Source organism: Rattus norvegicus, chromosome 19 (genome assembly GCF_021556685.1).
Source record: "Rattus norvegicus strain SHRSP/BbbUtx chromosome 19, alternate assembly SHRSP_T2T, whole genome shotgun sequence".
Taxonomy (NCBI): domain Eukaryota; kingdom Metazoa; phylum Chordata; class Mammalia; order Rodentia; family Muridae; genus Rattus; species Rattus norvegicus.
In genome coordinates this window covers 16,985,057-17,012,615 of record NC_141552.1, presented here as the reverse complement: position 1 = coordinate 17,012,615, position 27,559 = coordinate 16,985,057, and the positions used below count along the sequence as shown (strand labels likewise).

The window sequence follows — 27,559 nt, the reverse complement described above, 5'->3', positions numbered from 1 at the left end:
ACCATGCACACCCGGTTTAGACTGTATTAAAGTAGCCACCATTTCAGGGTTCCCTGCAAGGTACCATGGGACAGTAGTAGCATGAGTCTGCATGTATCTCGACAGTTTTCACTAGGGACCAAACACACACACACACACACACACACACACACACACACACACACACGTGTGTGACACATGTGACATGGTGCACATTCTTTGCACACGGAAGAAAGTGAGTAGTAGTGAAAACACACCAATAATGGAATTGATGGAGGGAGCTGTGGGGAAGCTGGGGCTTAGAGTTACTTAAAGGCCCTATGCAGGCTCTCCTTTTGTTGGAGGAGAAACTTCAAGTGCAAAGTGGCTCTTTATTTTCTTTCTCTAAAGCACAGAGGGCTAGGGTGGATCACAGGGCTTTGAGCATGTTCGGCAAGTACAGTCATGCAGAATTAAATCCTAGGACAGGAACCCTATTAATCTTCTACAGAATTACAGAGCAGCCTGGATGAAGACTCTTAGCTGAAAATGTGGACATCTCAAGACAGGTACTGGACAATGGCTGTCAGACTTGACTGAAGCCTGGAAATGTTTTGCTATCTCATAGGAAAAGAAGGCCCCTCCTACCACACTGTACTCTAAGGACAGTTTATTCAGGTTAGGATGACATGAACTATTGTCTCAGGTCACAGATGTCAGCACAAAGTATCCAAGGTATTGTATGCCAATGGTAGCATTAACAGAACAAAGCACACAGTGTCATGAAGACATAAATTATGAGTTTGTGTAGCAAGACCCAGGCCTCTTCCAGGTTCTTAGATAGTAACTGAGAACCTCAAACACGGTAGTGATGTGCTAGTGTGGGGTGAATCTAGTACAACTAGTTTCTATTGTGACACAGATGACACTTTTTGTGTCATGTTCAGCTTATAATGAATGACTAGACCTAAGCATGAGAATAACCAAATACTACATTGCTTCTCTAGCTGCTGAGCTTTTAAAAGCCCTGGGGTGACAGCAAGCTTTTGTGGACATTCTGGATTATTCCTTCTGTACTTTAACTCTCTGAGTCACCTCCACTCTCAGCAAGTTAGACCAATTCCACAAATTGGAAATCAGTCACCTGGAAAAAATACATTCTCAATACGATCCCAGATTGGCCATGGAAAAAGGATAGCTTGCACTGTCCCACCTCGGTTGGGCTTGCACAGGCCTGCTCTCCAAAAGAAACCTGTGTTCACAGCTGCAAGCTACATTCACTATGGATGCTCTGGAGGTTCCTTCCTAAACTGCTTAGATTAAAATAATTTTCTTGCTAACAATCAAAAAACTGATAATGCCAATCTGGCCTACAAGAAGCTAGTTTCTATTCTGTATTTTATCAGATGTGTATAATACATATGGTCATCACTGATATATGGTGAAAGATCTGCTCTAATATGAAAACTAAGTGATACTGGAGGATGATCCTGACCCACAATGAGCAGTGGGAACACCAGAGCCCTGTAGGGATGCCTGACAACCTAACACGTTGAGCACGCACGGCTCAGTAAGTTCCCTGTGAACACACATATCCTGAGATCTCTCTATTTAATTGGAGGTGATCCTGTCCACCTAACACAGCACCTCTTGTGGAGTAACAAAAGCCACCTGCAGGAGCTGTGGTGACGACTCACAGGGTAGAGCATCTGCTGCTCTCTCAGAAGAACCACATGGACGCTAACAATTGAGTAAAGTGTGTCAGTGATTACATCACAAAGTGTGTGTCCGAGACACAGCCACATTATCCACACAAAAGACACTATCACACTGGGTACTCCTTGGTGACTCTGATTTCACTTATTAGCCCAGGATCCATGGAACATGCAGAGATCCATCTGTAGCTGTCAGTTCTAAGTCCACAGGAAGGGACAGAACCCTTGAATAAGAATGATGGTCTTAAGAGTCAAGAGATAGAATTCAATTTTTATTCATAACAAATACATTTTTACAAAAAACAGGATTAAAATGAATAAAAATATTTAAAAATATTTGAAAGTAAAAATAGTAAGAAGAACATATAAATATGAAACAACAAAAAGAAAACTTCAATTAAAATCATAACAAAAATATTTGTAAAAGCATATTCTTAACGAACATTTAGAAGCACAGACGTATTGCTGTTTCTCCTCTAGCACACATAATGAAAGGCGGTCCCCCAAGTTGTCTCTCAAGTGCTGTTTTCTGAAGAAGAAAGTGAGTAAGACCTCAATCAGTCAGGATGGCTTAGTATGGTATATAAATTTAGCGTTTCTAAGAAATGACAAATTAACTCAGAGGATGAATACTCATCCAAAAAATGTTGTTACCATTCAGGATGTTGGTCATCAGGGACTCCTGAGAAAGCAACTTATTCTTCAGGAAGCTCTCTTACTGCTGTGTGTCCAATTCCAGCTCTCTTGCACTTTCTGAGACCTGGAGGAAGGCAGTTTTTCAGACACTGATTTGGTGGGGAAATGCAAGCCACCTGTCAGAATGCTGCCTTCTACCACCTCAGTTCTATTGGACAGTCGACATGGACCTTTTAACTGATATCATTGTTGCTAACTCTTTGGGAAGGGCAAAATCTCCAGGGAGCCTCACAGTAATGTGGGCTGACAATATGGGACCCAGACTTATACCAGTGCAAACCAAGAACAGGGCAATGGGAAAAGACCTCATCGGGTTGCAGGAAGAAAGGAGATGTCCATATGTCACCAAGGTTAAAGCCAATGACAAGTACTAATTTGACATTTGCACTTGGTTCTTATCCCAAAGGTGCTTCCTACACAAGAGGTCACATGACCACAGAGTGTCATTTGTCAAAGAACCAAGAAATTGTTCAAAACTCTACATGGGATCCAATGTATCACATGGATATGCAATAATGGGATATGTTATTCATCTGTCACCATTTCTAGACTGCAGCTTCAAAAAGAGCAGCAAAATATGCTTGCACAATAATTCAGTTTCTGAAAAGTGGTTAACTTCCTAGAATACTTGTGCATAGGCAGAGCAATGAACAATTCCATTACATGAGGTGGTTGGCTGGTTGTGAGTGTAAATTAGAAAGGTGGTAAGAGAAGCAAAGATGTATCAAATTGGCAAATTTTATCAGATATTGTTAAGCTAACACATCTGCTCGTCCCTAACTGATAATGCTGGTTCTGGCCGTTGATGGTCTTTATCTTTCTTGTTGAAGTCAACCAAATATTTCTGGTTCAGTGCACAATCAAGATGTACCTCCTTGTTCTCCTGCTTCAGTGGGACCAACTTCTTCCTACATGTGTTCTCCATCAGGAGCTGGCTGAGCAGGTTTCTGGAAATACAGTCTGCATAGTAAGATCATGCTGGCCCATTCTCCCATTCCTACTCCCAAGTCCGACTAACTCTATCAGGTCCCAGATACCCATGAAGAATTAATAAAGTGCATCTTGATACATATAAGGCTGCTGCACAAACCATAAAAAGTTAATTCGGGGAAGAATAAATTGTTTGCTTGGCCTGACACCAATTAGAGTCCACACCTCTGAGAAAGAACATGGATCTACAACTATCCATGAAAGCCCAATGCATGGGGGCAACATCAATTAGTACTGGGCCAAAACCCTCAAAGGAGGTCAGTAGAATCAAGAGAAGGTCATGCTAACCATGTGGTCCACGCACTGAATTTTGTAAAACCTGGTGTGACACCATAGGTACAGGTCAGCCTAATAACCTTCTGCTGACTTCAATCAGTACTGTTCTCTCTAGAGCCTTCTGAAGATGCCTAGACAATCCTGGGATGAGGAACAGTCTTTTATGGAACTGAAAACTGAGTCCTAATGACCCTGGCACACTGATATGTAAACAGCACAAGAGATAGAACCAGAGCTGAAGACCGTCCAATCCAGAACAAAGAAAGTCAGAAATGGCCATTCCACAAGTGATAGCCTTTCTGACCAGGACTTACCTAGAGAAGGTAATCTCCTTCTTCAGCTTATGGTTGTTCTCATGGATCTCAGTGTTCTCCATCTCTAAGTTGTGCAGAATTGACATGACCGCCTCCTCCATTCTCTCCAGGTCTTCATAATATGGATTTGGCCTGAAGTGTGGCCTGTCCCCAAAGGATAGAATACAATGAACATCGGCATTTAGGAATATATGAACTCAGGGTGGGTCCTACATTACCCCAGGCTGCTGCCTGGATCTTCCAGCACTCAGTCCCCTGCCTAGCAAGTACAGAGACTCACCAGAAACTCACTGCAATTACAATCTTGCAAAGCCACCAGCTGTCAAGGGCTTTGCAAATGCACACTGGGAACTCACTCTCCCTGACTTTATCCCTGAATTCTTCATTCAGACCACAAGTTCTGCTTTTAAATAAATGGAAGCAGATGAGTCCATTTTCAATCTCACTCCTCAGGGTCAGGTTCTGAATCTCCACTATATGGGAGGTGAGGTTTAGCACAGGGTGGTTAGGGAGGTACAGCTTTCTAGAACCCAAAACCTTAACAGGATAAGAAAAACGTGACCTTGCAGACCCAGTAATGAAACAAGAGCATTTGGAGCGATTCATACCTGTTCTTCATGGATCTCTCTGTCAGAAACCTCAGGCGATCTCTCAGGTCATTTCTCTCCTCGGTAATGAGCTGCAGCTCTTTAATCAGCCTCTCCTTTTCCTTCATGGCCTGATTCTTGCTTAGGTCAGTGCCAGGGGATGATGTTTCTCTCCCAGAGTCTGTAGGTAGAAGAACACAAGTGAACCTGCATGGGGAGAATGCATAGAGTGTTCATAGACCTCAGTGAGGCCTAAACAGGAGAACAAGTCAGGAACCCAGTGTCACTGCTAGGCGCTTGTTCTATGCTTAAGAGACCTCCTCAGGGGATCTCAGTTCTCCCACTACTCTATAGAGACCAAGAGATGTAAGCAGCCAGGTGTTCCCTATTCCGGACATCACGTGCTTACATGTACCATGGAGATGGCTTCTCCAGGATTATTATCAGCTGAACAGGGTACAGCTTGGTTTCAGGACCCTCACCCCTGTGGCTTCAGAACTCAGATGATAAATTCACCATCCACAAAACTTGAGTGATTGGAGACACTCAGATGTCCTACCCTGATACTCTAAGCCAACAACTTTGGATTTAAAACGCATTTCCAGGGAGGATATGTTCAACAGACTTATCAGTGTCCCTATGTGAAATACCAAATGCCCCAGAAGTGCGAATAGGTTACAGGCTGAATCTTGGTCTACACGTTCCAAATAGTTTTGGTACTGTAGAAAAATTTTTGTAACATACAACCTCTAATATATAAAGCAAACGATGACCCTGCCAGTTAGAAGAAATTAGAGAAGGTCTAAGAACATAAGGTTATTGCCTGGAGCACAATCTCTCCCTGTTACTACTGCCAGATACCCACTGTATTTAAAGAAGCAATGATAGTGAAATACATTGCTGCCCTGTCTAAACTCAGAAAAGGTGGACCCTCCATGAACACTGATGGTGTTATTATATCAATGTAACAGAGCAAATGAACTGAAAAGTAAAGACCAGAAGTTCACAGTATAATAGCATTGGCCTTACCATATCCTCCCAGTGGGGATGGGGAAACTAAAGTTCTGAAATCCTTGACTTTAAGGAATTGTGATATTCATGGAAATTCAATTCCTTTTCAGATGCTCCAGTTGTTGTGGCCCATTGCTAGAAAGGTCAGCTTAAGCCTGCAGCCCCCTTGACAGGAAGCTCAAAATACACTGCCCAGAACTTACTCCACATTCCCCAGAAGTGCTGTCTTTCTCCATCATTACTTTGAGACGAAAGGCCAGACTCCTTCACTCTAGTCTCTTCAGAATCGACGTTCCCCCTCCCAAAAAGCTTGCGAAGACGGGAAAACATGTCTTAGCTTGTAACCGCCAGACTCAGACTGAGAGAAACTAGGGCACTGGTTGTCACTACAACACTGGTGACATCACAGAGGATGCTAGAACTCACTAGGAGACAATAGAATGTCCTAGAAGGGACAGCTGATGTAATGGGGAGCAGACTTTGCCTCCCTGCTAATGTTCTCCCTGTACTGAGCATAAGCAGAGGTGCCCTTTCCAGGAGACTTTCCTGGGGCAGAGCCACTGAGCATCTCCTGCTTCCAAAGCCAAATTTTCCTCTAGGCTTGATTATAAAAAAACCTTAGTAATTCCTATGCATCTAAATGAATATTTCCTTCCATATCTTGCCCCAAAATGTCTCACTAACTCAAATTGTCCTCATCCACCAATGTTAGCCATTAAAACTTCCTGAGATTTCACACCAGCTTGAATATGCACTCAAAAGTTCTCCTGTCTCATTATGTACATGTGCTTTATATCACATCAAGAAATAGTCTGCATGGTAGGTTACAACATGGGCGTGTATTAGGGGAACACTCATGAAGTCATGTGCTTAGCAATCGACAATTGCCAGAAAATTCCTTAGTTGAAAGAGTTGAAGTCTTTATGGTGCTAGGAAAAGTGTGGAGACCAGTTGGCAGAGGAAAGTGCAATATTGGGAGCACGAGTGAAGGGAACCTCATGCTGCTTGTGGGGTTCTCCTCTCTGTACCAATGTCGCCAAAGGAGCACTGATCACAGGCCTGAGTAAGATACATCATGTGCTTTTATCAGAAAAATAAAATAGTCAAGAGATATAGGGGATGCACATAAACTGCTAAATGGTGCTTATCCATTAAGTGGATAGAGCAAGGTCCCAGCACCTGTACACTGGGAAATGGCCACCCACCAAACACAAAACCACCTATCATAGTAAATAATGAATACTTTATAGAATGCACACATTAACACTGATTGATCACATCCATAGTTCAAATTTTGTGGGCAAATTCATGGCCTTAACTATCTTTCTCTCAACTTATATAGCAAAAATAGGAAAGAAAGAGAAAAGAAAAAGTCAAAACAAAAAGCTCAAGCTTCTCATATGAAGATTGCAGGAAGTGTTTTATGGGAGTCAGTTCTGATTGGGCCATTTTAGATAGAACAGTGCATAGTGACCCTTAATGTGATGGGCCTTTAGAAAGCTTTTTGCAATATTGGAATTTTAACAAACCTCATCCAGAACATACAGAAGAGGCAAGGATGTGGTCACCATGTCCTTGCTCTGAATCAGGTCATTTTTCTGCATCCTTGATTGTCAGGCATAGAACAGCAACAATCTGAAATAGCTGGTAGACATGGGAAATCGTGGCTAAAACTATAATTGTGGGTTACACACCTCAACTGTCAAAGACTAATGCTGTCCTCACAGTCCTTGGAGGCCACTCTTGTAAGCCTATGTATCGCAAAGTGGAAGGAGGTTTATCTGAGCTCAAAGAGAACCTGGCCAGCCAGGTAGAGGTAACTTGTGATACTTGAGACCCTGTCTAAAACCAGCATAGAAACCCACACTTCATTCAAAGCGTCATCTACGAATTCTCGATTATCTGCCATTCTCTCCCTACCAGTCGTTCAGTTTGGAATGTTAGGAAAAAAGTGGAACTGATCTTTCTATTCTAAGGAACTTGATCTCCATTTTCTTGCATACACATTAAGAGTGCATACAAATGGATATCACTATCTGAACATCTTAGTATTATCTACTCTGTATATGTAGCATAATACTGTGCCTATGACAGTCTTAAGCTTCCTTGAGTGTAGTTGCCCCATCAAGAAGTGTGAAGTTCTGAGTTCAAACCCCAGTGATGCTTTAAAGGGACTAGAAGAAAGCCATCAGAGATACTCCACTTCTTTGTCCTTAGATTAAATCAAGTTGACACAATGTGAACCTGGTGGGCTATTTAACCAGCATCTTTCTCCCAACCCCACTTCCACGAGTTCAGTCCAGGGCAGAATTCATCCCCCACCATCCTAGATATTTCTTTGTATATTTCTACAAGAGCCAGGTTTCTTTTTTTTAATAGAATTAGTTGTAGTCAATCAACTGCTGCCCTATGTGAGAAATGATTAGTATCTATTGCAACTTACCACACTGTATTTGTGTATACAAGTACATTATTGGAAATCCAGCATTACTGAGGGATTGGAAACCAGTGCTGTGGCCTTGCCTTTCTGTGCCTCTTCCTGGCTCACAGGCAGCAGGGGGCAGACCTTGAGTTCCTCTTCAGGGACAGAGTGATGTTGAATGGGCACTGAGCAGGCAGAGAAACACAGCTGAGGCAGCTCCTTTCAGTTATCAAACACATCATCTCCTTCCCATCTTAAGGGCTACTGCTGAGGTCTTGCCCCCATAGCTACCTTAACAGCAGCGAATTTGTTACACAGCAACCAGCTCTTTCCTATTGTTCTGTAATATGCCTCCACATCATGGATGCCAACAAACAAACAAAAAACAAAAAAACCTGACATTGAACTGTGAGGTGCTGGTCACATACCCTGTTATGTTCTGTATGTTATGAGGTTTCTTAATCTTAACAAGTTCCCCAACTATAAACTTCATGAACTTGATAAATGCACTAATTTCTGTTGATCCATTACCATCTGCTGTTGCTGTGTTTAGATGGCTCTAACACCAAGATGGCTTATTGGAACAAAGATATATTTTGGGTACAAGAATCTTCTTTTGGGTCAGTACAACAAAATGAATTATTAGCGGTAATTAATGTATTCCAGGATTTTACTCATGATGTAAAAATATTATAGCCGAGTCAGCTTATGTTGTAGGAGTAGTACAGAATATTGCGACTGCTGTTGTTTCTACATCTAAGCCTATATTAAATGTTATTCTCACATATTAAAGGACTATTGTTATTATGAAACTCTAGAATATTCATTGCACATATTAGATTACATTCAAAATTGCCAGGATCTTTAACACTTGGCAATCATATGGTAGATCAATTAGTGGAATTTGCTACCCCAGAAGAAAACAGAAATAATTATGCCAATATTGGATATTTCCATATTAAATGTAAGATTCCATCTTCTGAAGCCAAACAAATTATTGCTAATTTTCGTATTTGTAAGCCTTCACTTATAAAATGTATTCCATCTGAAATTAATCCCAGAAGAATGCAACCTAATACATCGTGGCAGATGGATGGAACCCATATTTCTGAGTTTGGTTGCCTTTCATATATACATGTAAGCATAGATAATTTTTCAATATTTGTATTGGCTACACCATTGCCAGGAGTACGCACTGCTCATGTTATACAGCATCTATTGGAAACTTCTGCTGTTATGGGACTGTCCTCTAAAATTAAAACTGATAATGGACCACCATATATTTCTTATCAATTTAAACAATTTTATCAACGATATCATATTGTACATATTACTCATATAGAACACAATTCACCAGGACAAGCTTTTGTTGAAAGGGTTCACCATACCCTGAAATGACAAATTATAAAATCAAAAAGGAGGAAAAGAGATGACCTTATGCAGCCTGAATGGAGTTTGCAGACCAGTCCCAGAGCTATATTGGCACAAGCATTATATGTTATTAATTTTCTTAATTTACCACAAAGTGAAGTTATATCAAGAGCCGATAGACACTTTGTTGAACTTCCCCCAGAAGGCATCGAACAGACAGTATGGATAAAATTGTCGGAGATGCTGAATGGCAGGAAGGGACATCATTGTATACAGGGGAGAGGGTTTTGTCTCATTACAGGATGGGAGACAATTCTGGTTACCCGGGAGATGGATCCAAGCCCAGAATGATAAGAACCGCACCCTACCCTCAAAGGAATCCAGTTAAACCAGCTACATTTTCTCCTAATGGATATTCTCCCGAGACGAAGGAGGTGTCCTCCATTACTGAGGCCCTGGCTTCTCTTAGTGTCAAGAAATGACAATGGATAAGGATCCGTGCAGTGACAACCCCATTACCTGTGTGGGGTCACGTGAAGCGATTAAGCACTGAAAGGAAAAAATGTTGTCTCCTACAGGAAAGTCCTTTACTGCTGAGCACGTATTGTTAGCAGTGTGTGTTTTACTCACGGTTTCTTCTGCTGCAGCCAATGCGAGTTATCAGGCTTATATTCCTTGTCCACCTTTATTTGAACCTGCTAATTGGGGGGAAACAGATGTGGTTTTATACACCACCCCAAGCATTTTATCATCTCTTCGGAATAATTTGACTTTTTGAATAGATATGATGGAGCTCTGTATAATTTTCCTTATGCTGGTTTAAAGATGCCTTTGTGTTTAGGAAAGAGACCAGGCCTACAAATGGGTTATTAAAATTGGCTATTACCAGGAATAATTGTTACAAGCTCCAGGATTGACAGCTTTGTCTATAACCAAAATTGGAATAACATTACATTTGTTAGCCAGCCAGTATATTCTATTTGTGCTCGGTTTACTTATACAGGCTTAAAATATCTCCCATGCAATTGGAAATATTGCCCTGGCATGTTTGGAAAAATTATTGAAGATAAATGAATAAATTGGGGTCCTTATGGCCAATCATTAATACATGTTCAGAATGGAATGTTACCACTTGTGATTTGTCAAATGTTACCAGGATGAACTGAGAGGAGAATGAAAGCCTTAATGGATGTTTGCTGATGGAATGTGGGGATGGAGGCATTGCTGATAACCGACTGGCCTCTGTGGAAGATCCTACTGAGTTTCAAGCTCATTTGTGGAAGACTGTCACTGCATTAAAAGAAGGTGTGCTTGCTAATGGAAGCTTTTCTGGGACTGCTCAATCTGCCTCTCAGTATAATTTTACGATGTTTAAGAAAGAAAAGCTTAACACTATGCCATATTTATTTTTAATATGTATATTTAATTTTAATAATGGATTTGCTTATATTAGCTGTCATTTGTATTCATGTATTAATTCATCTGTTCAGTTTAGTATGAATCAAGATTCTATTATTATATGCAGCAAAAATATTTCTCTTGATGCCTGTTAATTTGGGATGTCATTGGTCTCAAGAGCCCCTTAATCATGTCATTATTGTTTTTTTTTAATACTCTGCTGAAGAGAAGTAAAAGAATTCTTGGAGTCATTGTTGCGACTATAGTTAGCCTTATTTCTGTTTCTACTTTTACAGCGGTTTCCAGCATAGCATTAAAAACACCTATTGAGACAAAGCATTTTGTTGAAGACTGGCATAAAGATTCGCATGAGTTATGGATAGTGCAAACTAAAATTGATATTAGACTTCAACATCAAGTAGGTATTTCAAAACAAACAGTAGAATGGTTGGGTCGAAAGATGTTATCTTTGGAAAAATATGAGGATTTAAGATATGATTGAAATCCTACTACTTTTGTGTTAATAAATATATGGATAATGATACAGAACATGATTGGAAGTTAATTCAAGCCTATTTAGAAGGTGATGAAAGTGCTACAAAAGTAATTAATGCCTTGAAATATGATGCTCAATGAAATACGATACGATGCTGTCTTTTGGTAAACAGCTAGAAGATACTACCCCTATGGAAATAGCTAAATTATTGGCTGATCAATTGACAGGATTAGATCCCAAGGCTTGGCTTCAAAGGATTTTCCATAGCTTGGGAGGAGCTAGTTTTGGTATAATCTTATGTACATTGTATATTATGTTGCTTTATTTTTACATGACTAAACCCCTACAAGGACATGTAGCTATGTCATGGATAGTGTTTCTTTTAAAACAAAAGAAAAAAGAAGGAATTGTTAAGACATAGAGATGCAGCTCCCAGGCAGGGTCAAGAAAGGCCTGGTGACAGATTCAAGTAGAGCTGGAATGCCACCCTGGAGAATAAAATGTTTCTGTCACTTGGCCTTAAACTATGTTCTGCTGTGTCCCGTTTCTGTGGAAGCGGTTCTAACGCTCTCTTGGTAATGATGAGTATATTTTGATTATAATAAGAGAGGTGATTTGTTATATGAATATTTTGAGAAGAAGCTTTTGTTTATTCGTATTTCTTTGTTTAGTCTTCCCTCAATTGTTCCTGGTATCCTGGGAATAATGATCTTATGGTATCTTGACAAAATGAAAATTGTATTACTGCATATTCCTAGCATTATAAGGACTAATAAATCTTACAACTGCGTGCAGTTTCTTCTGCCTTTGCTCTGTGCCCCCTGTGTCCTGGTGATATGCGACCATACCCAGGGCCCCCAATTCACTAGACATTGACAGTGGGTCACCCCACAAAACACAGAAGCATCTACCTTAGTCAAAAATGGACATTTTATTGAATGCATACACTAACACTGATTGATCACATCCATAGCTAAGATATTAGGGGCAGAACGGTTGCCCAAAATACATTCCTCTAAACTTATGAAGCTAAAGAAAGAAAGAAAGAAAGAAAGAAAGAAAGAAAGAAAAGAAAAAGAGAAAAACACAAAAAACTTAAGCTTCTCATAGGAAGTTCGCAGGAAGTGTTGCTGGTAGTCAGTTCTGATTAGGCCATTTTAGATAGAACAGTGCATAGTGACCCTTAATATGTTGGGTCCTATATAAAGCTTTCTGCAATATTGGAATTTTAACGAAACTCATCTAGAACATAGAAAACAGGAAAGGATGTGATCACCATGTCCTTGCTCTGTATCAGGTTATTTTTCTGTGTCCTTGATTGTCAGGCATAGAACAGCAACAATCTGAAATAGCTGGTGGACATGGAAAAACGTGGCGAAAACTATAGTTGTGGGTTACACACCTCAACTGTCAAAGGCTAATGCTGTCCTCAGAGATCTCAGAGGCCCCTCTTGTAAGACTATCTATTGGGATGTGGAAGCAGGTTTATCTGAGTTCAAAGTGAACCGGGCCAGCCAGGGAGAGGGCAACATGTGATACTTGAGACCCTCTCTAAAACCAGCACAAAAACCAACCCTTCATTCAAAGCATCATCTATTAATTCTTTATTATTTACCACTTTCTCCCTACCAGCCTTTCAGTCTGGCATGGTAGAAAAGGACTGGGAATGATTTTCAATTCTAATGACCTTGATCTCTCTTTCCTTAGGTCCACATTAAGAACACATGCAAATGGGTATCACCATCTGAACAACTTAGTATCATCTACTCAGTATATCTAGCCTAATACTGTGCTATGACAATCTCAAGCTTCCTTGAGTTTCGCCGACCTAGCAAGAATTATGAAGTACTGAGGCCACACCCAAGTGATCCTTACAAGGGGTTAGAAGAAAGCCATGAGAGATGCTCCACTTCTTTGTCCTTAGATTAAATCACATTGACACAATGTGAACCTGGTGGACTATTTAACCAGACATGTTTCTCCCAACCCCACCTTTCTGAGTTCAGTCCATGTCAGAATTCATGCCCCACCATCCTAGATACAGAGTTTAGTGATATGTAATTGTTATCTAAACCTGTGTATTAAATTTTGTCATTTTGTTAATTTTTCTGGTTTTCACCACCTTCTTTGATTAACTGTCCTACTTTTGTTAATTTATCTCCTGTGTTCTCTGGTATTTTATCCTTCCCTTAAACTAAAGTATTCCTTTTAGGATCCTCTAGAGAGCTGTCTTACTGGTTATATTTTGTTAAATTTATTTTTAGTATGCATTAGTCAGTACAGTAGCTGGGCAGCTGCTGCCCTCCATGGTATCAGATCTACTTTCCAAACAATAGCTCTCAACTCTTACTGACTGTGTAGCATCTTGGCTGCTCTTTGTTCCCCTTGGACAGCCCTCAGGACCAGGCTCTCCTCTCCCTTAACCATGGCTGCTGTCCTCTTCCTCTCCCCTCTCCATCACACAAGTTCTTCCTTTATTCTCTGGCAGCTTCTTCTTCCTTCTTCCCTCCTCATGATCCTCTCTAGCAAAGCCCTCAAAGCTCCCCTCCCCCATCTCTCTGCTGTGCAGCTGTTGGCTGTTGGCTTCTTTATAATCACAGTTAACTGGGAGCAGGGTCAGTTTTGGGGGGTTAGCCAGTCTTGAGTTCTCCAAATTAGAATTAAAATACAAGCAGAATTAGGCCAATACACTACAGGGGATTCTTTTGTTTTGTTTTGGTTTAATTTTTGTTTTACCTTTTTACTATTTATTTTATTTTTGGCTATTTTATTAATTTGTTATTTTATTTACTTATATTTTAACTGTGGCCCTCTTTCCAGTATCCCCTCATCAAGCCTCACTTCCCATTTCTGCTCAGCTTTGCCTATGTGACAGTGCTCCCTGGCCACACATACCCATTCCCACCTCACACCTCTAGGATCCCTATTTGGTGGGCAACAGGTTTCACAAGAGCCAAGGGCCTACCACTGCATTAATGCCAGGGAAGTCAATCAATCCTCTTCTACACAGTGACCTAGAACCATAGACCCATCCTTGTATACACTTTGGCTGGCAAAAGTGGTCCCTAGGAGCTGGGGGATTGGTGACAGAGGGTCTGGTTAGATATTAAAGACCAATGATTGCTGCTTTCCCTTCTTTTTCTGATTGTGGGTGAAATTATGTTTGTGTGCTTGTCTTTTTTTCTTTTTGAAATTATTTCGAGGTGATTAATTTCTTGCTTTTTGGGGGTATAGTTTAGCTCATTGTCTTTGAGTTTCCTCCTATTATCATCTGTTATGGTGTCTTAGAGAAAAATATTGTTTAAATTTGGATTTCTCATGAAATATCTTGGTTTCTCCATTCATGATGATTGAGAATTATGCTGGGTATAGGATCCTGGGTCTGCATTACATCTGTTCAGGATTTCCTGGCTTTTGGAGTCTCTGTTGAGAAGTCTGGTGTAATTCAGATAGGTATGAATTCATTTGTTACTGCATATTTATACCTTACCCCTTTTAATATTCTTTCTTTGATCTGTGCATTTAGGGTTTTAATTGTTATATGAATGGAGGAATATTTTCTGGTCTGCTCCCATGTGTCAGCTTCTATGGCATTGGTTCTCAACACTCCTAGTGCTGCACACCTGTAATACAGCGCTTCATGCTGTGATGACTCCCACCATGAAATTATTTCATTACTACTTCATAAGTAATATTGCTACTCTTATAAGTCATAATATGCAAGGTATCTGATATACAATCTTTGTGAGTGGTCATGGCCCAGAGTTTGAGAAACATTGCATTATATACACTTTTATTTTTTTTTTTTAAAGAGAGGCCTTCATCTAAGAAGATCCTGATGCAGGTGTGAGAGCAGAGACACCCTGACGTAGTGACAAGTTAGGAGGCCCAAGGCCACTTGCCTTAATGGCAACAGATATTCCTGGCTAAAGGCACAATCTGAAATCACTGTCCCCAGGACATTTCTTACCTCAGTTTTCCCCCATTACACGGTGTGTCTGCTTGGCCATGTCTGTCCAGGAATTCAGTCCCTGTCGTCTCTGATACAGACAGAATGCTAAAGGTGAGAATGTTTCCCTCTGTTGGCTCCCAGTCACTTCTATAGAAGTGAGTTCAAATCCCCCGTGGGTAAATATGTGTCTCACATAGTGTGTGAGACTTGAAATGTCATCCTTTTTGTTGACAAAAACCAACTCTCACTTCAGATTTACAGCTGACCAACATTTAGTTTCAGGAGAATGAAGAAGCTGGCCAGGCCTGCAGAGTCAGATTCCCTCCCTGCCTGGGACAATCCCACCCACTGCAGACTTCAGCTTCACCTAGCAGCTGTTATCAGAAAATCTGACCTTAAGGTTCTGAAGTCCACACATGCACAAACCCTAACGTTGTTAGATGGTGGATATGGGGTTTTTCTCCAATTTAAAATCATTCAGGCCTCTTTTCTCCCCTGGGATGCACTTTGTTCTCTCAGGACTGTTCTTCTCAGAAGTCAACTCTCAGAAGGGGCACTTTGCTCTAACTCGTCCATGGGACCCACCCAGCATTGTGACTGGAGGATCCTATGGAGTTGTAGCTCTGAGCTGGGAGGGGCAGCTCTCACCCTGACTTGAAGAAGTCTGTTTTCACAGCTGAGCTAGATCTGAGGAACAGATGCTTTTAAAGAAGCATGTGAAATCATCTCCTGCAGGAGAGCTCACTATGCAGGGAAAGTCACACAGGACAGGGAAAGTGGCTTCCCAACTTCCCCAGGGCGCTCAAATCAGGGAAGGTACCTGATTTCAGAGAGTTTGAGAAAGGCCTCCATCTTCCTGAAAGACTTCCCTCAATCATAAGTCCCACCACTATCCCAGGCTCAGCAAAGCCCTCCACCTGCCATTTTCCTGCAAAGGAAACCCAGTGTGGAGAATTGAGGATAACACTTCTAGGAAATGGGCGACACAAGTCTCTGGGGGTCCTGGCCTGGAGTCTGTCCCTTAGGCTCTCCTCACTTCCCCTAGGTGCCTAGGGCAGAGGCAGGGTCAGGAGTAGGGGGAGGGGCAAGTTCATGGTCAGGGGCAGGGTCAGGGGCAAGCAGTGACCTCCAGCCACAAGATAGGCTTTGGGTGCATGGAACAAGCAGCAGCAGAGCTCGCCCTGCCCTCCTCCTCTCTGGAGTGGGAAAGCATGGAGACCTGAGAGGTTGGGAAGAGTTGGGGAACTCACAGCTGCTTTCCTCTGGCTGCAACTGCAAGTGCAGGGCCAAAGAAGCCAGAGAGGCTCAGGGGATTCCCCGATTTCCTGATGTCATTGTCCTTGTGGACATCCAGGTTGAAGGCTGTGCTTGGCTGTGCCAGAAGACCTGCAGACAGGTAGAAGATGCACAACTGGCCTGTGACCTCCCTGGGCATCCACTGGGACCCAGCTCAAGTGGCCACAGACACTCACCACGCACCCTGCCCCAGCCCTAAGCCTGTGCACACCAAGGCCACAGCACCTCTGCTAGTCCCTCCCACCATGAGCACCCCCCCCCTGGCACCCTGGCTTGCTTATACTCTCTGTAGGGAGTTCCTTGTGTGGTTTAGACACCAGGTTGATTATGGCCTCAGAGAAGGAGTTTCACATCGTTCCTTCTCTTTCAATATAGTGGAATAATTGAAGCACTATTGTTATTAGGTCTTCATTAAAAGTCTGATAGGATTCTGCATTAAAGCCATATGGCCTGAAATTTCACTTTTTAATTTTTGGAGGGGCAAACTATACTGACTGTATCTATTTTCTTCTGAGAATTATCCATGTACCTTCCCAGATCTGTGTTTATGTTCGTAGTTGTTATCTGTCTAGAAAATACCAATATCAAATAGATTTTCAGTTTTCTTGAGTAAAGGCCTCTGAGATAAGACCTAATGTTTGTTGAATTTGTTCATTTTCTATTGTTAGATCCCTCTTTCCATTTCTAATTATGTCAACTTAAGTATTGTCTATGGTGTGCAGTTTGTTTGTGGAGGAGTTGCCTATGTGGTGGATCTTTTCAACAAAAATACAAAAAAAGAAACAAACAACAAAACAAACAAACAAACAAACAAAAAAACAAAAAAACCCAAACCACAGGTCTTGGTTGCCTTGACTCTTTGTGTTTTTCACTTTGTTTGTAATTGCCTGATTTGATTTGAGCCCTAAATTAATTTCCTGCCATAAAATCCTACCTGACAGTCTATGGGATCAGGTTTGGCCTCATCTTGGTAAGAGCAACGTATAACTACTGAAGCTTTTCCTGCTCTCTGTAGTGGTGATGACGTGAAACCCTTACTGAAAACAATGCATAGCACGTTTTAGGCTGTATTAAAGCAGGCCACCATTTCAGTGTTCCCTGCAAGGTGCCATGGGACAGCACTAGCATGAGTCTGCATGTACCTTGACAGTTTTCGTTAGGGACTACACACACACACACACACAGACACACACACAGACACACACACACACACACACACACACACACTTTACTGACATGGTGCACATTCTTTCCACACAAAGAAGAAAGTGAGTAGTAATGAAAACACACCAATAATGGAATTGATGGAGGGAGCTGTGGGGAAGCTGGGGCTTAGAGTTACTTAAAGGCCCTGTGCAGGCTCTCCTTTTGTTGGAGGAGAAACTTCACGTGCAATGTGGTTCTTTATTTTCTTTCTCTAAAGCACAGAGGGCTAGGGTGGATCACAGGGCTTTGAGCATGTTCGGCAAGTGCAGTCACATTGAATTAAATCCTAGGGCTGGAACCTATTAATCTTCTACAAAATTACAGAGCAGCCTGGATGAAGACTCTCAGCTGCAAAGGTGGACATCTCAAGACAGGTACTGGACAATGGCTGACAGACTTGACTGAAGACTGGAAATGTTTTGCTATCTCACAGGAAAAGAAGGCTCCTCCTACCACACTGTACTCTAAGGACAGTTTATTCAGGTTAGGATGACATGAAGTATTGTCTCATGTCAAAGATGTCAGCACAAAGTATCCAAGGTATTGTATGCCAATGGTAGCATCAACAGAACAAAGCACACAGTGTCATGAAGACATAAATTATGAGTTTGTGTAGCAAGACCCAGGCCTCTTCCAGGGTCTTAGATAGTAACTGAGAACCTCAAATACGGTGGCGATGTGATAGTGTGTGGTGAATCTAGTTACAACTAGTTTCTATTGTGACACAGATGACACTTTTTGTGTCATGTTCAGCTTATAATGAATGACTAGACCTAAGCATGAGAATAACCAAATACTACATTGCTTCTCTAGCTGCTGAGCTTTTAAAGCCCTGGGGTGACAGCAAGCTTTTGTGGACATTCTGGATTATTCCTTCTGTACTTTAACTCTCTGATTCACCTCCACTCTCAGTAAGTTAGATCAATTCCATAAATTGGAAATCAGTCACCTGGAAAAAATACATTCTCAATATGATCCCAGATTGGCCATGGAAAAAGGGTAGCTTGAACTGTCCCACCTAGGTTCTGGGCCTGCACAGGCCTGCTCTCCTAAAGAAACCTGTGTTCACAGCTGCAGGCTACATTCATTATGGATGCTCTTGAGGATCCTCCCTAAAGTGCTTAGATTAAAATAATTTTCAAAAAACTCATTATGCCAATCTGGCCTACAGGAAGCTAGTTTCTATTCTGTATATTATCAGATGTGCATAATACATATGGTCATCACTGATAATAGGTGAAAGATCTGCTCTAATATGAAAACTAAGTGATGCTGGAGGATGATCCTGACCCACAATGAGCAGTGGGAACACCAGAGCCCTGTAGGGATGCCTGACGACCTAACACGTTGAGCACGCACGCCTCAGTAATTTCCCTGTGAACACACATCTCCTGAGATCTCTCTATTTAATTGGAGGTGATCCTGTCCACCTAATACAGCACCTCATGTGGAATAACAAAAGCCACCTGCAGGAGCTGTGGTGATGACTCACAGGGTAGAGCATCTGCTGCTCTCTCAGAAAACTACATGGACCCTAACAATTGGGTAAATTGTGTCAGTGATTACATCATAAAGTGTGTGACAGAGACACAGCCACGTTATCCACACAAAAGACACTGTCACACTGGGTACCCCTTGGTGACTTTGAATTCACTTATTAGCCCAGGCTCCATGGAACATGCAGAGATCCATCTGTAGCTGTCAGTTCTAGGTCCACAGGAAGGGACAGAACCCTTGAGTAAGAAAGATGATCTTAAGAGTCAAGAGATAGAATTCAATTTTTATTCATAACAAATACATTTTTACAACAAAACAGGATTAAAATGAATAAAAATATTTAAAAATATTTGAAAGTAAAAATAGTAACAAGAACATATAAATATGAAACAACAAAAAGAAAACTTCAATTAAAATCATAACAAAAATATTTCTAAAAGCATATTCTTAACGAATATTTAGAAGCACAGACGTATTGCTGTTTCTCCTCTAGCACACATAATGAAAGGCAGTCGCCCAAGTTGTCTCTCAGGTGCTGTTTTCTGAAGAAGAAAGTGAGTAAGACCTCAATCAGTCAGGATGGCTTAGTGGTATATAAATTTAGGGTCTCTAAGAAATGACAAATTAATGCAGAGGATGAATACTCATCCAAAAAATGTTGTTACCATTCAGGATGTTGGTCATCAGGGACTCCTGAGAAAGCAACTTATTCTTTAGGAAGCTCTCTTACTGGGGTGTGTCCAATTCCAGCTCTCTTGCACTTTCTGAGACCTGGGAGAGGAAGGCAGTTTGTCAGACACTGATTTGGTGGGGAAATGCAAGCCAGCTGTCAGAATGCTGCCTTCTACCACCTCAGTTCTATTGGACAGTCGACATGGACCTTTTAACTGATATCATTGTTGCTAACTCTGTGGGCAGGGCAAAATCTCCAGCAAGCCACACAGTAATGTGGGCTGCCAATCTGGGACCCAGACTTATACCAGTGCAAACCAAGAACAGGGCAATAAGAAGAGACCTCATCGGGTTGCAGGAAGAAAGGAGATGTCTATATGTCACCAAGGATAAAGCCAATGCAAGTACTAATTTGACATTTCCACTTGGTTCTTATCCCAAAGGTGCTTCCTACACAAGAGGTCACATGACCACAGAGTTTCAATTGTTCAAGAACCAAGAAATTGTTCAAAACTCTACATAGGATCCAATCTATCACATGGATATTCAATAATGAGATATGTTATTCATCTGTCACCATTTCTAGACTGCAGCTTCAAAAAGAGCAGCAAAATATGCTTGCACAATAATTCAGTTTCTGAAAAGTGGTTAACTTCCTAGAATACTTGTGCATAGGCAGAGCAATGAACAATTCCATTAAATGAGGTGGTTGGCTGGTTGTGAGTGTAAATTAGAAAGGTGGTAAGAGAAGCAAAGATGTATCAAATTGGCAAATTTTATCAGATATTGTTAAGCTAACACATCTGCTCGTCCCTAACTGATAATGCTGGTTCTGGCCGTTGATGGTCTTTATCTTTCTTGTTGAAGTCAACCAAATATTTCTGGTTCAGTGCACAATCAAGATGTACCTCCTTGCTCTCCTGCTTTAGAGGGACCAACTTCTTCCTACATGTGTTCTCCATCAGGAGCTGGCTGAGCAGGTTTCTGGAAATACAGTATGCATAGTAAGATCATGCTGGCTCTTTCTCCCATTCCTACTCCCAAGTCCCACTAACTCTACCAGGTCCCAGATACCCATGAAGACTTAATAACGTGCATATTGATACATATAAGGCTGCTGCACAAACCATAAAGAGTTAATTCAGGGAAGAATAAATTGTTTGCTTGGCCTGACACCAATTAGTGTCCACACCTCTGAGAAAGAACATGGATCTACAACTATCCATGAAAGCCCAATGCATTGGGGCAACATCAATTAGTAGTGGGCCAACACCCTCAAAGGAGGTCAGTAGAACCAAGAGAAGGTCATGCTAACCATGTGGTCCACGCACTGAATTTTGTAAAACCTGGTGTGACACCATAGGTCCAGGTCAGCCTAATAACCTTCTGCTGACTTCAATCAGTACTGTTCTCTCTAGAGCCTTCTGAAGATGCCTAGACAATCCTGGGATGAGGAACAGTCTTTTATGGAACTGAAAACTGAGTCCTAATGACCCTGGAACACTGATGGGTAAACAGCACAAGAGATAGAACCAGAGCTGAAGACCGTCCAATCCAGAACAAAGAAAGTCAGAAATGGCCATTCCACAAGTGATAGCCTTTCTGACCAGGACTTACCTAGAGAAGGTAATCTCCTTCTTCAGCTTATGGTTGTTCTCATGGACCTCAGTGTTCTCCATCTCTAAGTTGTGCAGAATTGACATGACCGCCTCCTCCATTCTCTCCAGGTCTTCATAATATGGATTTGGCCTGAAGTGTGGCCTGGCCCCAAATGATAGAATACAATGAACATCGGCATTTAGGAATATATGAACTCAGGGTGGGTCCTATATTACCCCAGGCTGCTGCCTGGATCTTCCAGCACTCAGTCCCCTGCCTAGCAAGTACAGAGACTCACCAGAAACTCACTGCAATTACAATCTTGCAAAGCCACCAGCTGTCAAGGGCTTTGCAAATGCACACTGGGCACTCACTCTCCCTGACTTTATCCACGAATTCTTCATTCAGACCACAAGTTCTGCTTTTCAATAAATGGAAGCAGATGAGTCCATTTTCAATCTCACTCCTCAGGAAGGGTCAGGTTCTGAATCTCCACTATATGGGAGGTGAGGTTTAGCACAGGGTGGTTAGGGAGGCACAGCTTTCTAGAACCCAAAACCTTAACAGGATAAGAAAAAGGTGACCTTGCAGACCCAGGAATGAAACAAGAGCATTTGGAGCGATTCATACCTGTTCTTCATGGATCTCTCTGTCAGAAACCTCAGGCGATCTCTCAGGTCATTTCTCTCCTCGGTAATGAGCTGCAGCTCTTTAATCAGCCTCTCCTTTTCCTTCATGGCCTGATTCTTGCTTAGGTCAGTGCCAGGGGATGATGTTTCTCTCCCAGCGTCTGTAGGTAGAAGAACACAAGTTAACCTGCATGGGAAGAATGCATAGAGTGTTCATAGACCTCAGTGAGGCCTAAACAGGAGAACAAGCCAGGAACCCAGTGTCACTGCTAGGCGATTGGTCTATGCTTAAGAGGCCTCCTCAGGGGATCTCAGTTCTCCCACTACTCTATAGAGACCAAGAGATGTAAGCAACCAGGTGTTCCCTATTCCGGACATCACGTGCTTACATGTACCATGGAGATGGCTTCTCCAGGATTATTGTCAGCTGAACAGGGTACAGCTTGGTTTCAGGACCCTCACCCCTGTGGCTTCAGAACTCAGATGATAAATTCACCATCCACAAAACTTGAGTGATTGGAGACACTCAGATGTCCTACCCTGATACTCTAAGGCAACAACTTTGGATTTAAAATGCATTTCCAAGGGAGGATATGTTCAATAGACTTATCAGTGTCCCTATGTGAAATACCAAATGCCCCAGAAGTGCAAATAGGTTACAGGCTGAATCTTGGTCTAAACGTTCCAAATAGTTTTGGTATTGTAGAAAAATGTTTGTAACATACAACCTCTAATATATAAAGCTAACGATGACCCTGCCAGTTAGAAGAAATCAGAGAAGGTCTAAGAACATAAGGTTATTGCCTGGAGCACAATCTCTCCCTGTTACTACTGTCAGATACCCACTGTATTTAAAGAAGCAATGATAGTGAGATACATTGCTGCCCTGTCTAAACTCAGAAAAGGTGGACCCTCCATGACCACTGATGGTGTTATTATATCAATGTAACAGAGCAAATGAACTGAAAAGTAAAGACCAGAAGTTCACAGTATAATAGCATTGGCCTTACCATATCCTCCCAGTGGGGATGGGGAAACTAAAGTTCTGAAATCCTTGACTTTAAGGAATTGTGATATTCGTGGAAATTCAATTCCTTTTCAGATGCTCCAGTTGTTGTGGCCCATTGCTAGAAAGGTCAGCTTAAGCCTGCAGCCCCCCTGACAGGAAGCTCAAAATACACTGCCCAGAACTTACTCCACATTCCCCAGAAGTGCTGTCTTTGTCCATCATTACTTTGAGACGAAAGGCCAGACTCCTTCACTCTAGTCTCTCCACAATCGACGTTCCCCCTCCCAAAACGCTTGCGAAGACAGAAAAACATGTCTTAGCTTGTAACCGCCAGACTCGGACTGAGAGAAACTAGGGCACTGGTTGTCACTACAACACTGGTGACATCACAGAGGATGCCAGAACTCTCTAGGAGACAATAGAATGTCCAAGAAGGGACAGCAGATGTCATGGGGAGCAGACTTTGCCTCCCTGCTAATGTTCTCCCTGTACTGAGCATAAGCTGAGGTGCCCTTTCCAGGAGAATTTCCTGGGGCAGAGCCACTGAGCATCTCCTGCTTCCAAAGCCAAATTTTCCTGATTATAAAAAACCTTAGTAATTCCTATGCACCTAAATGAATGTTTCCTGTCAAATCTTTCCCATAAAATGTCTCATCCTAACTCAAATTGTCCACATTCACCAATGTTAGCCATTAAAACTTCTGAGATTTCACACCAGTTTGAATATGCAGTCAAAAGTTCTCTTGTCTCATTATGTACAGGTGCTTTATATCACATCAAGAAATAGTCTGCATGGTAGGTTACAACATGGGTGTGTATTAGGGGAACACTCATGAAGTCATGTGCTTAGCAATCGACAATTGCCAGAAAATTCCTTAGGAGAAAGAGTTGAAGTCTTTAAGGTGCTAGTAAAAGTGTGGACACCAGTTGGCAGAGGAAAATGCAATATTGGAGACACCAGTGAAGGGAACCTCATGCTGCTTGTGGGGTTCTGCTCATTGCACCAATGTCGCCAAAGGAGCACTGCTCACAGGCCTGAGTAAGATATACCACGAGCTTTTATCAGAGAAATAAAATACACAAGAGATATAGAGGTTGGCACAGAAATGTCTAAAATGAGGCTATAAACATCATTAAGTGGATAGAGCAAGGTCCCAGCACCTGTACACTGGGAAATGGCCACCCCACCAAACACAAAAGAATGTATCATAGTAAAAAATGAATACTTTATAGAATGCACCCACTAACACTGATTGATCACATCCGTAGTTCAAATTTTGGGGGCAAATTCATGGCCTTAACTATCTTTGTCTCAACTTATATAGTAAAAAATAAGAAAGAACGAGAAAAGAAAAAGTCAAAACTAAAAGCTCAAGCTTCTCATATGAGGATTGCAGGAAGTGTTATAGGGGAGTCAGTTCTGATTAGGCCATTTTTGATAGAACAGTGCATAGTGACCCTTAATGTGATGGGCCCTATATAAAGCTTTTTGCAATATTGGAATTTTAACAAACCTCATCCAGAATGTACGGAAGAGGCACCATGTGATCACCATGTCCTTACTCTGTATCAGGTTATTTTTCTGCATCCTTGATTGTTAGGCATATAACAGCAACAATCTGAAATAGCTGGTAGACATGGAAAAACATGGCTAAAACTATAGTTGTGGGTTACACACCTCAACTGTGAAAGGCTAATGCTGTCTGCACAGTCCTTGGAGGCCACTCTTTTATGCCTATTTATTAGAAAGTGAAAGGAGGTTTATCTGAGCTCAAAGTGATCCTGGCCAGCCAGGTAGAGGGCAACATGTGATACTTGAGACCCTGTTTTAAACCAGCACAGAAATCCACACTTCATTCAAAGCATCATCTACGAATTCTCGATTATTTACCATTCTCTCCCTACCAGTCGTTCTGTTTGGAATGGTAGAAAACAACTGGAACTGATCTTTCTATTTTAAGGACCTTGATCTCTCTTTTTTTAGGTCCACATTAAGAGTGCATACAAATGGACATCACCATCTGAACATCTTAGTATTATCTACTCTGTATATATAGCATAATACTGTCCCTATGACAGTCTCAAGCTTCCTTGAGTGTAGTTGCCCCATCAAGAAGTGTGAAGTTCTGAGTTCAAACCCCAGTGATGCTTTAAAGGTACTAGAAGAAATCGATCAGAGATACTCCACTTCTTTGTCCTTAGATTAAATCAAGTTGACACAATGTGAACCTGGTGGGCTATTTAACCAGCATCTTTCTCCCAACCCCACTTCCACGAGTTCAGTCCAGGGCAGAATTCATCCCCCACCATGCTAGATATTTCTTTGTATATTTCTACAAGAGCCAGGTTTCTTTTTTTTAATAGAATTAGTTGTAGTCAATCAACTGCTGCCCTATGTGAGAAATGATTAGTATCTATTGCAACTTACCACACTGTATTTGTGTATACAAGTACGTTATTGGAAATCCAGCATTACTGAGGGATTGGAAACCAGTGCTGTGGCCTTGTCTTTCTGTGCCTCTTCCTGGCTCACAGGCAGCAGGGGGTAGACCTTGAGTTCCTCTTCAGGGACAGAGTGATGTTGAATGGGCACTGAGCAGGCAGAGAAACACAGCTGAGGCAGCTCCTTTCAGTTATCAAACACATCATCTCCTTCCCATCTTAAGGGCTACTGCTGAGGTCTTGCCCCCATACCTACCTTAATAGCAGCAAATTTGTTACACAGCAGCCAGCTCTTTCCTATTGTTCTGTAATATGCCTCCACATCATGGATGCCAAGAAAAACACTAACAAAGAACAAAAAACTCTGACGTTGAACTGTGTGGTGCTGGTCACATACCCTGTTATGTTCTGTATGTTATGAGGTTTGTTAATCTTAACAAGTTCCCCAAGTGTATTCTTCACATAGGACCCAATAGATTCAAGGAAAATTGGAACAATTATGTGTAAAATGGCCTGAGTCAGGGCCCATAGACCGAAGCATTTCCAGCACTTGTGCATGAGCCCATGTGGATTTTGCAATGAGCGGGGCCTAGCAATGTCCAGTACACAGTTGTGAGCTGTTGCTCTGGTTGAACTGTATTGGTGTGTGCATTAATAAACTACACCTATTTAAATGAATTCAGTGTTGGTGTGGTTTGAATCCAGATCCCTTGACACCAAATCTTCCCTTCAGCAGCGTTTAGGAGAAGAAGCTAAGGTCAGGAGAGGTGACATCTTGCCATAAGTTATGTGACAAGAGGGATGGTGAAATGATCCCTTGTGATAAGAATCAAGGTTTCCTCTGTGGTATTTAGGTCTATACTGGCCCTGTGCAACAGCTTCAAGAACCCATTTCTGATTTTCCTTGGGATTCCCGTGATGATGCACTCAGACATGATTGGAAACAACCAAAACGGTGGTCAGACTTGATTTATAAAATGTAGGTAACATTGCAAACTTATGTTGTAGGATATTTGATCATATTGTCATCCCTAATATTGTCTTATTTACTTAGAAAAATACCTTCTGGCTGTGTAGTTCAGTACTAGCACCAATATTTAACCCTAGAGCTATTTTTGTTTGTTTGTTTGTTTTTTGTTTTTGTTTTTGGATGAACAAGTACTTTCCTATTGTGTGGCCCAGCCCTATCGCTTACTTGTTTGCACAGTCATAGAGAGACCTCAAACATATACTCAGACAAAGCCAGGGGAGTGTATAAAAGGGCCTAAGGCAATACCACATAATGACATTGAAAGTGGGCTCTCTTCTTGATCCACGCCTCCAGCTCTCCTGACATCTACATGAATTATAACTCCTAATGCAGTGTAAAGGATGTCTGTGCTATTGCTGAAGGAATCATGAGAATAACAACTGTAAACATCCCACCATGGATAGAATTTGTGGAAAGAGGCAACTGGCAGCCAATGAGAGGGCTCTACAGTTAAAAGGGCTTGCTGTCAAGTCTGATGAGCTTGACTCAATCCCCAGGACCCACGTGGTAAAAAGGAGAGAACCAAGGGCCAAGCTGTCCTCTGGCTTCCACTCATGTGCTTACATGTATGTGAGTATATATGTATATGTCTGTATGTACGTGTGGATATGAATGTGTGTATGCATGTATGTGTATACGTGTATATGTATATGTGTGTATATGTCTGTCTATATGTGTGTATAGGTGTATTTGTATGTGTGTATATGTATTGTATGTGTGTGTATGTGTGTATGTATATGTGTATGTGTGTATGCATGTATGTGTGTATGTGTGTATGTATATGTGTATGTGTGTATGCATGTATGTGTGTATGTGTGTGTATGTGTGTGTGTATGCATGTAGTTGTGTATATATGTGTGTGTGAGCATGAATGTGTATAGTCATGTATATGCATGTGTTTTCATGTACGTGTATTCGTGTATATGTACGAATGTATGTGTGTATATGTATGTATGGACACACAAACACACACAATGTTAAAACATAAAAAGC

General features: G+C 41.6%; 2 protein-coding genes across 2 annotated transcripts; both read right to left on the bottom strand.

Moving 5' to 3' along the window:
• Window positions 1-1,934: 1,934 nt before the first annotated feature.
• On the bottom strand, window positions 1,935-5,907 carry LOC147998905 (uncharacterized). The gene is made up of 4 exons (XM_087596004.1): window positions 5,751-5,907; window positions 4,558-4,717; window positions 2,328-4,093; window positions 1,935-2,202 (listed from the first exon to the last, which is right to left on the bottom strand). The coding sequence occupies exons 1-3, from the start codon at window positions 5,875-5,877 to the stop codon at window positions 3,946-3,948; spliced, it is 435 nt and encodes a 144-aa protein (XP_087452130.1). The 5' UTR covers window positions 5,878-5,907; the 3' UTR covers window positions 1,935-2,202; window positions 2,328-3,945.
• A 13,551-nt stretch (window positions 5,908-19,458) lies between these two features.
• Window positions 19,459-23,467, bottom strand: LOC147998904 (disks large homolog 5-like). Its single transcript, XM_087595959.1, has 6 exons — window positions 23,281-23,467; window positions 22,087-22,246; window positions 21,475-21,618; window positions 20,766-20,841; window positions 19,851-19,956; window positions 19,459-19,727 (listed from the first exon to the last, which is right to left on the bottom strand). The coding sequence occupies exons 1-5, from the start codon at window positions 23,405-23,407 to the stop codon at window positions 19,912-19,914; spliced, it is 552 nt and encodes a 183-aa protein (XP_087452085.1). The 5' UTR covers window positions 23,408-23,467; the 3' UTR covers window positions 19,459-19,727; window positions 19,851-19,911.
• Between the last annotated feature and the right edge of the window lie 4,092 nt (window positions 23,468-27,559).

Coding starts and splice junctions, on each gene's coding strand:
- LOC147998905 (XM_087596004.1), bottom strand. CDS start 5,877: ATGTTTTCCCGTCTTCGCAAGCTTTTTGGGAGGGGGAACGTCGATTCT. Junction 4,718..5,750: donor GCACTTCTGGGGAATGTGGA/GTAAGTTCTGGG, acceptor TTCTACCTACAG/ACTCTGGGAGAGAAACATCA. Junction 4,094..4,557: donor GAGAGATCCATGAAGAACAG/GTATGAATCGCT, acceptor CTTTGGGGACAG/GCCACACTTCAGGCCAAATC.
- LOC147998904 (XM_087595959.1), bottom strand. CDS start 23,407: ATGTTTTTCTGTCTTCGCAAGCGTTTTGGGAGGGGGAACGTCGATTGT. Junction 22,247..23,280: donor GCACTTCTGGGGAATGTGGA/GTAAGTTCTGGG, acceptor TTCTACCTACAG/ACGCTGGGAGAGAAACATCA. Junction 21,619..22,086: donor GAGAGATCCATGAAGAACAG/GTATGAATCGCT, acceptor ATTTGGGGCCAG/GCCACACTTCAGGCCAAATC.